Here is a 13,079-nt window from a genome sequence, read left to right as displayed (position 1 = left end):
TTGGCCTTGAGCCAAGGACACAGCCAGCCTCACCTCCATCATCATCTCAACTCTCTTCCTCTTCATTATCTCATTTGATCATCGAGATGGCCCCATGGAGAATGTAAAGCAGAGGTGATCCTCCCCATTTCCCAGATGAGGACACTGGGGGTCTCCCCAGATGAGACCCAGGGTGTGTGGGGGGAGGGGACTTCCTACTGAGTTGAAAACACACAACTGAATCTTCTGAATCCAAGCTTGGTGCACTCCCCACTGTCATGCACTGCCTCTCCCTGGGGGCCTTGTAAGAGACATGAGAGGGGCAGACCTTTCGCTCATGGCTCCATTATAGTACTGATCACAGAGCTACCAGATGCCAGGCACTATGCTGGGCGCTCCTCTCCTCCCTTCCCTCAGTATGTCTTCACTAACACCCAGGAAATAAACGTTCTTCACCTCATTCTACACGTGAAGAAATTAAGGTTCAAAGCTCAAGAGACGTATGCCCAAGGTCACACAGCTAGCAAGTGCTCCGAATTCACCACCAGTCAGTCTGACTCAAAGCCCAGATTCTTCCTGCCACACTACGTTGCCTTTGTGTGTCCACATTCTCCGCATGGACAGGGACTGAGACTATTTCATGTATATGCCCAGTCCACAGCAGGCTCTAGTTAAATGTTGGTTCCTGGAATTATTATTCCCAAGACCAAAGCATTAAAAGGAATGAAGAAGGCTATCTCATACAGATGGAAATTATAATCCAACCAGAACATATAATTGTCATGAAACTTTATGCTCCTAACATAGCTTCAAAGTATATAAAGCAAAATTGATTAAAAAAAAAAAAAAGAAAACCCACAATCAAAGTAGATTTTATACACCTCTATCAGAAATGAATAGAATAGGAGCGCCCGGCTGGCTCAGTCAGTAGAGTATGCAACTCTTGAGCTCAGGGTTGTGGGTTCCAGTCCCACCCTGGGTGTAGGGATTATGAAAGAGAGAGAGGGAGGGAGGGAGAGAGGGAGGGAGAAAGGAAGGAAGAAGGAGGGAAAGGAAGGAAGGAAGGGAGGAAGGAAGGGAGGGAGAGAGGGAGAAAGGAAGGAAGGGAGGGAGGAAGGAAGGGAGGGAGGGAGGAAGGAAGGGAGGGAGGGAGGAAGGACGGAAAGAAGGAAGGGAGGGGGGAAAGGAAGGAAGGAAGGGAGGAAGGAAGGAAGGGAGGGAGGAAGGAAGGGAGAGAGGGAGGAAGGACGGAAGGAAGGAAGGGAGGGGGGAAAGGAAGGAAGGAAGGGAGGAAGGAAGGGAGGGAGAGAGGGAGAAAGGAAGGAAGGGAGGGAGGAAGGAAGGGAGGGAGGGAGGAAGGAAGGGAGGGAGGGAGGAAGGAAGGGAGGGAGGGAGGAAGGAAGGGAGGGAGGGAGGAAGGACGGAAAGAAGGAAGGGAGGGGGGAAAGGAAGGAAGGAAGGGAGGAAGGAAGGAAGGGAGGGAGGAAGGAAGGGAGAGAGGGAGGAAGGACGGAAGGAAGGAAGGGAGGGGGGGAAGGAAGGAAGGGAGGAAGGAAGGGAGGGAGGAAGGAAGGAAGGGAGGGAGGGAGGGAGGATGGAAGGAAGGAAGGGAGGGAGGAAGGAAGGAAGGGAGGAAGGAGGGAAGGAGAAAGGAGGGAAAGGGAGGGAGGAAGGGAGGAACGAAGGGAGGGAGGAAGGGAGGAATGAAGGGAGGGAGGAAGGAGGGAAAGAGGAAGGAGGGAAAGGAAAGAAGGAAGGGAGGAAGGGAGGAAGGGAGGGAGGGAGGGAAGAAGGAGGGAAGGAGGAAGGAAGGAAGGAAATATGTAAACTGACAGTTCTTAAACTTTTTGGTCTTAGGAACCCTTTATACTCTTAAAAGTGATTGAGGTTTTTAGATTAATTAAAGACCTTTTGTTTATATGCTTTTATACCTACCAATATTTACACGTTTAAAATTAAAACTGAGGGAAATTTTATTTATTAGCCCATTTAAAATAACAAAAATAAACCTCTTATATGTTAACATAAATAACAAATTCTGTGGAAAATAATTATATTTCACAAAACAAAAAAAAAATAGTGAAAAGAGTGACATTGTCTTGATTTTTACAAATCTCTCTCATGTCTGGTTTAATAGATTTAGATTCTCATACCTCTTCCTGCATTCAATCTGTTGTTACGTGTTGTTTTGCTTGAAGCATATGAAGAAAATTTGGCCTCACATAGAAATGTAGCTGCAAAATAGAATATTTCAACAGCCTTTTCAGATATTGTACATATTCTTCTTTGATACTACTAAAAACCTGCCATGTGACAGTTCCTTAAATGTTGGTTGTAATGTAGAATCCGAATCCATATCAATAAACTTTTCTTACCCTGTTACCTTAAGATCCATTAGTCTATCTTGTTTAGAGTGAATCTCTGAATTGCATACAATTCTGACAGTTGTAGATTCCCTTAAAGGGACTTGGGGCCCCTCAGGAGAACTCTGACCACACTCAGAGAATCACTGAAGTAGGCAATAAAAAAGTAGAAAAACGTAGATTTGCTAACATAACTAACAAGTTTGATCTAACAGGCATCTATGTAGACCTTTGCTCACGACAAACCACAGATACGCTTTTTTTTTTTTGAACGAACGGTCCCTCACTCACCTCGGGGAAACGTGCACCTGGACAGACTGCAGAAGCTCCAAGATGGACAGATGCCCAGCACGCCAAGCGTTCCCCACAGCTGCCTAGGCCCTGGAACAGGCTCATCAGGAAAAGACATGACATCAGAGTGCAGCCTCCTCCCTGCCCGGGCCACAGAGCCAGGGTGACCCATTGACCTGGCTGGAGAGAGGGCTCTTCCTGACAGCCCCCACCTAGGCTTCATTCCTACGAAGGCCTTCCCTCCTTAATCTCACATGTCAGGGAGTCTTGGGAGTCCCCAAGGCAGAGTTGTCGGGCAAAGACTGCCCATCTTCCCCTTCCAGGAGGCTCCCAGCTCGGCCCCTCTGCCCTTAGAAGCCCATGAGCTACCGGGTACAGACTCACCTGGCTCTTAGGCCTTGCACAGTTCTTACATAACCAGCAACAGGAACAGGCCGGGCACTGGGACTCCAAGAACAGCACAGGCGACCAGCTGCCCAGGGAGCCTGCACCTTGCACGACCACTTGGGGGGCGCCAACACACCCTGCCAGTGCCCAGGACCACACCTCCCTGAAGTGCAGAAACCCTGCCAAGCCTGAATCAGGGATGAGAGCGAACTGGAGCACAGAGAACAGCATCGCTGCTCAGAGCCCCAGACCAGAGCCAAGGCCAAGGAAGCTTTCAGAACACACATCACATTCTTACCCTAAAGTCATACATTTCTTAGAGATCTAACATTCCTAGGTGCCTATTATACGCTGGCATTATGCAGGGGGCTTTCTTTCCAGGCGTCATTTTGTTGGCCCCTCGCAATAACTACTGAGAATGTTCCATTTACAAACAAGAAAATGGATGGTCAGAATGGCTAAGTCGTCGCCCAAGGTCGACGCAAAAGTGCACTTGGACTTCAACCTGGCTCATTTTGTCTGCAAAGTCCTGGTTCTTGTACCATTACTACACTCCGCTGCCTGGGCCTGCAGGGAGAGGTCCTGTACCTTCTGGCTTTTCATCCACAGAACCTCCTCATGCTGGGGGTTGGGAGAGGAAGAAAGGAGGGCAAAGGTCCTCTGCCTGTTTCACCTGAACCCAACTAGGTCATCCTGGACATCAAAAGCCATCATTTCCCACCCTGGGCTCTATCTGCTGAACTGCTTCTGTTTCTTCCGTCCTGCCTTTTGTCTTTTTTTCACAACTAGATCAGATAAAGCATCCCATCTGTGGTGTGTACACCACACCCCAAGCCTTGCACATAGTAGGTGCTTCATGTGTGTCTGCTGAACGTTAGGAAGAGTGGCCCCTCACCCCTCTCCACTACCACAGGAAGGACAGATCCATGGGAAGACAGGAGCCTTGGAAACATTCAGGAGGATGGGGGTAGGAGGTATAAGGGCAAGAGTGGAAGGGGCAAGCACAGACCCAAGCCCCAGACTTCCCCAAGCCTTCCTACGAGACACATTCCCAGGGGACCTCCCCACCAAAGACCGGGGAGGTCAGGTCTCAGGTCAGGCTCTCAAGAAGAAGCTTCCCCACCCCCAAGCCTCCATCCAAAGGCTCCTCCCACACGAAAGCCCCTGGAAGGCAGGGGGCAAACATGGGGTTCCTGAATGCCTCCTCTCTGATGCCTCCCTGGATATCCTCAATTCCTTCCTCCTCCCACAGCCATTCCTGTCCTGGGTTGGAAATTACCTTCGGGCAGAGTACTTAAGCCCTGGCCTCTTTGGAGCCCAAGCCTGGATTCAAATTCTGGCTCCTTCACCTATTAGCTATGTGACTGAGGGCCAGTTACTTCACCCTAAGCACCCCATAGCCAGGAAGCCTGCAGACTCCGAATCCAGACCTCCTGGTTGTGCCCTGGCTCTGACTCTGGAACCAGACCACCAGGGTTCAAGTCCTGGCCCCTATCCTTACTTAACTTCTCTTTGCCTGGATACTTTTATCTGTAAAGTGGGGATAATAACTACCCACTCGCCTTATTATAGCTTTGCTCTGAGAATTAAACAGGGTAACCTATGCGATGTGCTTAGAACAGACACAGTAAGGATCCAATAAGCATTAACTAGCAATAGAAATAGTAGGTGATAAAGCCGTGAAGTGCTGCGCCGTGTCTACAGCCCTGGGAGCTCCATGAATGGCAGTTATGATTACCTGCGCCCCCACTAGGCTACGATGTCCCTGGAGGTGGGAAGTCCTGGGTCAGATCCATCTCTGCTTCCCCGGCAGCCAGCACAGTGCCGGGCACCAGGGGGAGTTCAGACAAATGCTCCAGATCGGACGGGTGAAGAACTGCCCTCCTGGAGCAGGAGGGTGTGGGCAGCCAGGAGCCTCCCGCCAGGAGAAGGGAGAACCGAGGTGTCAGGGAAGAGAAAACAGAGCGGAGGGGGAAAGGCCGAGACGGACAGATAAGCAAGTGAAGTGAGTGAGAAAAGGAACAGGAGAGGCTGTGGCGGAGGGAGATAAGGAGGAAGGATGGAGAACTCGACCTGCGACGTAATGCCCAGGGAGGCGAGGGACGTGAGGACGCCCCGGGAGCGGCGCGAGGCCGGCCCCGCGCTGAGGCCGGGGAGCCGGTGCGCGAGAAAGGGGAGCGCGAGCCGGCGCGGGGCGGGACGCACGGGAGCCGGCGGGAGGGGCCGAGGGGGCTCCACCTCGACTCCCCGCCGGGGCCGGGGGGCCGGGCGGCCGGAGATTGGCTGGGGCGCGCGGCGAGGCCGGGCCCGGAGCCCCGAGGTGGGAGGCGCCAGGATCACTCGGTGCGCCCGGGAGCCGAGCACTCGGGCCACCTCGGCGGCGGCTGCAGGGGAGCGGCGGGGCGGCGGGCGCGCGCCGGGGCAGCTGAGGGCGCCGCGCACCGAGAGGCCGGGGTGTGCGCAGCCATGCGGGCGGCGGCGGGGGGCGCGCGGGCGGCCGCGCTGGCGCTGCTGCTGGGGGCGCTTCACGGGGCGCCGGCGCGCGGCGAGGAGAACGACTACTACGGCTGGCAGGCCGAGCCGCTGCACGGGCGCTCGTACTCCAAGCCGCCGCAGTGCCTCGACATCCCCGCCGACCTGCCGCTCTGCCACACCGTGGGCTACAAGCGCATGCGGCTGCCCAACCTGCTGGAGCACGAGAGCCTGGCCGAGGTGAAGCAGCAGGCGAGCAGCTGGCTGCCGCTGCTGGCCAAGCGCTGCCACTCGGACACGCAGGTCTTCCTCTGCTCGCTCTTCGCGCCCGTCTGCCTCGACCGGCCCATCTACCCGTGCCGCTCGCTGTGCGAGGCCGTGCGCGCCGGCTGCGCGCCGCTCATGGAGGCCTACGGCTTCCCCTGGCCCGAGATGCTGCACTGCCACAAGTTCCCCCTGGACAACGACCTCTGCATCGCTGTGCAGTTCGGACACCTGCCTGCCACCGCGCCTCCAGGTAGCGCCGCCGCCGCCGCCACCCTTGCCCCCGCGCGCTCCGACAGCCCCGGGCGCCCGCGAGCTGGGCCCTTAGCCTCCCGGAGATGGCACCCCACCACACACACACACACACACACACACACACACACACACACACACACCTTCTTCGCTCAGCCCTGCGTACCCCGGGAACTGTCCCCCACAGCCTTCCAGCCTTCCCACCTCCCACACACTGCCAGACTAGTGCCTTCCCAGGCTCTGGACAAAGCTCGCGGGTTCTCCCCATTCCAGCTCCGTTCCTGAAGACTCCCCTGGGGTCCCTGGCAGCGCCCACCTTTCTAAACCTCTGGAATCCTTGGGTAGCCCCAATGCTGTCCCCCCATCCTGGGGCATCCCCATAAATGCCTTGTGGCCTAAGCCCAAGAATGCCCAGGGTCGCTGAACAATGCTCAAGCCCGTTCACCTCCTCCACAGCTCTGGACCCCAGGGCACCAAAACAAGCATCACTCCCATCCCGTGTTGGGACCTCGGGAGGGGAGAAGGGCGGAGGGAAGGGGTTTAGCGAAGACTGGGGTAAGCACACTCCTGGGCTATTGTTTCCACCCCCCAACACTCACACCCCCCATTTTCTGCACCTGGGAACCCCAAATTCTCCCACTCTCTTCCCCAATCCCCCAGGTTGGGAGGCCTTGGGGTAAAAGCTCAATGCAGGAAGAAAGAGCAGATTGCCAGCGTCTGCCACTGACAAGGAGCCCTTGGGAGAGCTGCTGAACTTGGAGCTTCGGTTTTCCCATAATATAGGAAGCCAGCTCAGGTTCCAGAAACCCGTGAGATCCTACGTGCCACCTCCCAACCGCCCCCAGTCCCATTACCCCTAATCTGTCCCTGGCCTCAGCCTCCCTTCCCTGTGCGCCCCATGGCCCACCCCAAACGCCAAACTCCTTCCAAGCAGAGTAAGCCTGGGCTGGGCACCAGACCGGGGAATAAACAGCGACATGAGCAGGAGAGCTGTGTCTGGGCAGTTTGTCAGGAGTCTAAGGAGCCCCTGATGCTGCAACTTCCCCAGGAGGCAGCACTGCTTTCCCCTTTTCTTGTCTGACCACCCTACCCACCCCCTCAGGGCTCGCCTCACCCACACAGCCCTTGGTCCTGCACCCCCACGTCCCCTCCTGAGAGGGGTCCTGTGACTGGGTGTGGAGAGTGTGGAGAGAAGGGAAATACCCTGTGCTGGGGTCAGGAAGCAGGGGAGAGACAGCCAGCTCAAGCAGAGACAGTGCAGTCCCTAACAGGGATCCTGGCATGATTCCTTTTTCTGGTTTCCTTGGAACCCCAATATTAACAGCCTGTAAGGCAGGGAAATCCCAGGCTCGGAACTCTACCTGGCCCCGCTGCACAGTCCTGCCCTCTTTGAAGCCCACCTTCCCCTGTGATGGGGCACCTACCTGGAGGCAGAGACATGGGACAGAGGTCAGGTGCTGTGTGGTGGCCTGAGAACCAGAGGCAGCCCAAAGCGTGTGTGTGGCCAATAAAGCAAAATATTTCATATAAAAATTAAGAGTCGTGGCTTCCCTGGAAAAATCAGAAGTTTCTGGCCACGCTAAGCTGCCCACCTTAGAGGGTGGTCCCCTCAGTTTACCACAGTCCCTGTCCTGGCAGTGTCACTTGTTCCCCACCTTCCTGGACCTGTGTTCCTAGAAAGCCCCTGCAGATTACCCCTACTGCAGCACTAGCCTGGGAGCCTCAAATCCTGAGTCCTACACTCACTTCTCAATAGTTTTGCAGAGTGGGTAGCCACATTGGACCTCAATTTTCTTTTCTTGAATAGTAATACTTCATAGTCTGAGGATTAAATGAAACAAAGTTTAGAAGACAGCCCACGTCACGGTTGCAGTTGCCAGGGCCATGGAGCAGTGGTGCCCACTGGGACAGTTTTGTCCCCATGCAACCTTATCTCTTTTGAACCTCACAACCCCTCAGTGACCATCGGTACCGTCATTCCAGTTCCTGATGACAGAGTGGAGCCTTGGCAGGGGGAGGTGGCTCTTCAGTCATTAGCCTGGGCTCTAAGTGGTTTATTGAACTCTGATCCCCTCATGAGCCTCCCTCGCCTCCACCCCTGCTTCTCTCTTCACAGTGACCAAGATCTGTGCCCAGTGTGAAATGGAGCACAGTGCCGACGGCCTCATGGAACAGATGTGTTCCAGCGACTTCGGTGAGTGTGGAGCCCACATGGCCACTGCCCCAGTGCCTCTCCTTGACACACACACACACACACACACACACACACACACACATCCACAACCATCACACTGAATACTAACAGTTTCTGCATCATGGATTCCTCTTAGAATCTGATCAGGGCCATGAACCCTCTCCCCAGGGAAATGCAGCTCTTTTTGCAGGTTATCTCAGGGGCTTCAGAAGCCCCTCAAGGCCATGGTCCATCCCTGGCCAGGGCTCCTCCAGTCCTCCCTTGGCACTGGCCCACAGAGGGGCCTCCAGGGCTGGATTCCCTTTAGGAGAAGCAGGCTAAGCCCAGAGATGGATGGGGGCACCCGGGGGAGAGATGGGCCCCAGGGTGGAAGTACAGCACCCTCGTCCCTGGGCACCTCGGCCTGGTACCCGATGCACCGCTGGCCAGGCGAGCTGCAGTCACTTGTCCCACGGCTTCGTCCTGGGGCCTCTCCACTCCTGGGACAGTGAGCCAAGTCTAGTCAGGCCCACACGACCCAGCATGTGGCCTTTGCCAAGTTGACTCCTGTTTTGTGTCTTAGCCTCCCTGTCTGTAAAAAAGAGATAGCAATGAAATCCTTACTTCAGCAAGTCTTTTATGTTGTTAGTCCGTTTGTAAAGAGATTACTATTATTGCAAGGTATGTGTGTATCCGAGAGAGGGAAAGAGAGGGGGTAAGGGGAGAAAGAGAGAGCTAGAAAGGTTTTATAAGTTTCCTTCCCTGGGTGGACAGAATCATTCTCTGGCATCTCCCTGGCTGCTCACAGAGATGGGGGATCCAGATGCCTGTAGAAGGGGGAGACTAGCCCAAGTGACCCCCATGTTCCAGACTCCCAGTCCCCAACTGTATGAAGCTCTCTGCAGCCACCCTGAATGTCCTGATCACCCCGATCACTCAGGCCTTCAACCACCTCCCCCACGCTCACCCCTACATTCACACTCCAGACACACCACAGAAATACTCTCATACATAAAATACACAGCACCACACATCACACTCCGAACCCATTCTACAGTCACACAGATTACAGTGGTGTGTTTGCACCAGCAAGAGCTGGTTGTGCACGCTTCCCAACCTAGTGCTCTGTGATGTGGTGGGCCATGGTGGGGGGATTTACCCCATGGGAACCAGCACATGCTACAGAGCGGGCCCCCTCCCTAGGGCCAGCTGTCAAACATTTATCAGCCCATCATTGCTCCAAACACACACACACACACACACACACACACACACAGCCAGAAATCGCATTTCAAAGCACCCCCAGAGATCATGAAGTCCAGCCTCCCTCCGTCACAAGGACCCCACCCCCCACCAAACCTCCCCTTCCAGTTGGGCAGCTCCACCTGCGGTATTTCCTGGGGACCCCAACACCCTACTCCACTCCCCACCAGGAGCTGTCCACCCTGCACTTGGTGTCATGGAAAGGCAGGGGCTCTGGGGTTAACCTCATCCCCCCCCCCCCCCAATACCTCAAGGGTGAAACATGATAGTGCCGGTGAAAGTCCAGCACATGATAGGAGCTTCAAAAATGTACCCATATAAGCCCACCTTCCCAAGCCCCAGGCTTGGAACTTCAGGCTTGAGCACCAACTGTGGGGCCACCAGCAGCCGGAGCAAACCTGCCCATTCTCACACGGTCCCTCTGTCTACCCACCCCACACACAGTGGTTAAAATGCGCATCAAGGAGATCAAGATAGAGAATGGGGACCGGAAGCTGATTGGAGCCCAGAAAAAAAAGAAGCTGCTCAAGCCAGGCCCACTGAAGCGCAAGGACACCAAGAGGCTGGTGCTGCACATGAAGAATGGTGCCAGCTGCCCCTGTCCACAGCTGGACAGCCTGGCCGGCAGCTTCCTGGTCATGGGCCGCAAGGTGGATGGACAGCTGCTGCTGATGGCCGTCTACCGCTGGGACAAGAAGAATAAGGAGATGAAATTCGCAGTCAAGTTCATGTTCTCCTACCCCTGCTCCCTCTACTACCCCTTCTTCTATGGGGCTGCTGAACCCCACTGAAGGACGCTCCTCCCTGCCCCATCCAGCCAGCTGTGCCTTGCTCTCTGTCCCCACCCCTGGGGCATTCTCTCTCTTCCTGCCCATCTGGCCTCACCTCTATTCCCAGGCTGACCCAGCCCTGACAGAGAGCGGTTCCATGCAGAGCAGAGCTCTTACCAGCACAAGCCCTAAGGAATGGGCATGGAACCCAAGCTGTCCTTGACTGAGGGGTTCTGGAGTCCCTGGGGACTTCTCTTAGGAGCAGAGCTTTCTCATTTGAAAGCTCAGGGTTTCAGAAAGGAGGTGGTGGGAGGAGAGAGCAAGGGAAGCATGGAGGGGCTCTGAGCAGCCTCACAAGGTGGTTTCCAGAACAGACCATGCTGTCAGCTCCACTCTGTTGGTGGGGAGGCCTCACCTCGGAAAGTCTCACTATTAGGCTGAGCTACTTGGGGGCCAGTCCCCCACCCCCACTGCTCCCTCGTGTCATCATAGTCCCCCCAAAGGAGGGGCATTAGGGTCGTAGCACCTTCCAGCTACAGTTTCCCACCTTCCCCATCTCTTCCCCTCTCCCTTCCTGCTAGACTGGAGAAGCCCAGCCCAGACCCCCTCCCACAGGCTGCTTTTTGGGATTCATCCCTCAGCCTCCGCATGTCCCTTTTACCCTGATGATGAGTAAATTATTGCTACGCAGCAAGGCCATAGGTACTAGATTAGTTGCAGGCAAGGTTTGGTTTTTAATTTTTTTTTTGTTTTTAATTAAATCAAAGAAAAATAAGTTGGTTTTGACTAGGTTATTTCTTTGTCAGCTGGTCCCCAGAGGTGGAGAGAGGGAGGGTCAGAAGGGACTTTTAGGAAGAGGCCCTTGTCATAACCCATGGCCTGTCCACACAGGCATACTTGGAACGCCTAAGAGCAATGCCCATGTTCTTGTAAGATCCCTTGAGAGCACCCTTCTCATCCCCATCACTAAGTGAGGGATGGAGATGGCCCTCCTTTTGTTCCTGAAGAGGGAGATGCCAAGATCCCCAGCCTTCTCCCATGGTCAAAAGGCTCTCACAATCCTGCCACACCTCCCTGACAATGTCTGCCCTCAGTTCCCAAGAAGGTTGGAGCACAGGAAACTACTCTGAAGAGCCAGGGGTCTAAACATGTCTCTCCTACCCCTTCAGCACTCAGACCCCCCTGCTCCCCGCCACCCCCCCCCCCCCACCACCACCACACACACACACACTGGGCACTGATCCTGAACTGTAGGGATAATGGTATAGACTTGTGCTACAGGGACCAGAGAATCTGTATCCCCTGGGAGCTGGTTAGAAATACAAGCTGGGGGGGGGGGGGGGGGGGGGGGAGGGGGCGCCCCAGGCCTGCTGTATCAGAATCTGCATTTTGACACATAAACCTTCAAATCTAGAGAGCTTTTGCAAAACACTGGGCCCCACTCTATGCAATTAAATCTGGATCGCTGGAGGGTGCTCGGAAATCTGAATCTCTAGATGCTCTCCGGGGTGGGATGCCGCCTGTGTTGAAAACCTTGATCTAGATAAGCCAGCCGCTGAGGCAGGAGGGTGAGGGGCTGAGGTTACCTCAGGCTTGGGGCTTCTTGGTCCTGCGTGCGGGAAGGAAGTGGCTATAATAACCGAGGGGCTTCTTCAGCGACTTCAGGGCACACGCGGGCCGCTACCGTGAACTGAATGGGGCAGGGAGGGGAGAAGGCTTAAAATGGAGGCAACAGGCTCCTGCTACTCAGGGAAGGGGTGGTGTGAGGAAATCCCGGGGGTTTGTCAGGAATGCCGAGCGACGAGGCAGAGGTACCCAGGGCAGGGGGGCTGGGGACATCCCAGAGCAGCTTTCCTCACCAGCGACAGTGCGTACAGCTGCCAAGTCCAGTCCAGGCTCCCCGCTCCTCCAAGACAATGGGGCGTGTCCTGTGAGGAGGACCTTGGCTTCCAGGGCTCTCAGAGAAGCAGGCTGCCACAGAGAAGTGAGGCAGGCCAAAGGGCCCACATTCTGCTGTGGGGCCAGGGGAAGCTAACAGGTGGTCTGACAGCCTGCCCGTAAATCACCTCCCCGGGCAGTCAGGTGGCCTCACCACAGGTCAGGAGCAGCAGAGGCCTGCTTGTTTGTCCTCAGCTCCGAGGAAGCCGCTGCCGCCCACCCTCACCCAGAGCCCTCCAGCTCCCTGAATCTGCCCCTTGTCTCCCAAACTCCTACCCCGACCAAATATTTACGGACACTTCTATGGTCAACCAGGACCAGGGATTATTTTTCCACTGAACACACAGGACTCAAAGCAACTTCTGGCTAGAGCACAATAGCGACCTCTGTCAGGTGCTGGCAGCCAGTGAGAGGCGGCGGGCGGGGAGAGGCTCCCTTAGCCCATCCTGGGAAGCCCCAGTAAAGCACTCCCCCCCCGCCCCCCACACAGGGGTCAAGCCCTGCTCTCTGCTCTGCTCCCGACATCTGCTGTGGGACCCTCCCGGCAGTCTCTCCCCTGGGACCAAGAAGAATCCTTCCAAAGACCGGGCAAAGCCCCACGCGGCCTGAGCCCACCCTTCATTTCCTTCAGTCACAACATGCTCCCTCCTGGCCGGCCTGGAGACAGACAGCTGGTGCTGCCCGGCGAGCATCTGGGCTGTGTGTCGGTGAACGGCTGCCTCTGACAGAAACCCCAAGAAACAGTGGGGCTGCTCCACACGAGAGGTCTGGAGATGGGCTGGTGGGAGGTCCATGTCCCTGGCTCATTCTGTCTTCCTGCCCTGCCAGGGGTGGCTTCTGTTCTCGTGGTCGCCTCCTCCTCCCCACTTCTCGACCACATTCCAGGCAGCAGGGCAGGGAAGGGCTTCAAGCAAAAGCAGCCTGTCA

General features: G+C 55.6%; 1 protein-coding gene across 1 annotated transcript; it reads left to right on the top strand.

Annotated features, from left to right (window-relative positions):
• The first annotated feature begins 5,435 nt into the window (after positions 1–5,435).
• Positions 5,436–11,682, top strand: SFRP5 (secreted frizzled related protein 5). The gene is made up of 3 exons (XM_045438474.1): positions 5,436–6,009; positions 8,125–8,202; positions 9,889–11,682. The coding sequence occupies exons 1-3, from the start codon at positions 5,487–5,489 to the stop codon at positions 10,233–10,235; spliced, it is 948 nt and encodes a 315-aa protein (XP_045294430.1). The 5' UTR covers positions 5,436–5,486; the 3' UTR covers positions 10,236–11,682.
• Positions 11,683–13,079: the final 1,397 nt, after the last annotated feature.

The sequence above is a fragment of the Leopardus geoffroyi genome, chromosome D2 (assembly GCF_018350155.1).
Source record: "Leopardus geoffroyi isolate Oge1 chromosome D2, O.geoffroyi_Oge1_pat1.0, whole genome shotgun sequence".
Taxonomy (NCBI): domain Eukaryota; kingdom Metazoa; phylum Chordata; class Mammalia; order Carnivora; family Felidae; genus Leopardus; species Leopardus geoffroyi.
The sequence above is the reverse complement of the archived record's forward strand: the minus strand, read 5'-3'. Positions and strand labels throughout refer to the sequence as shown.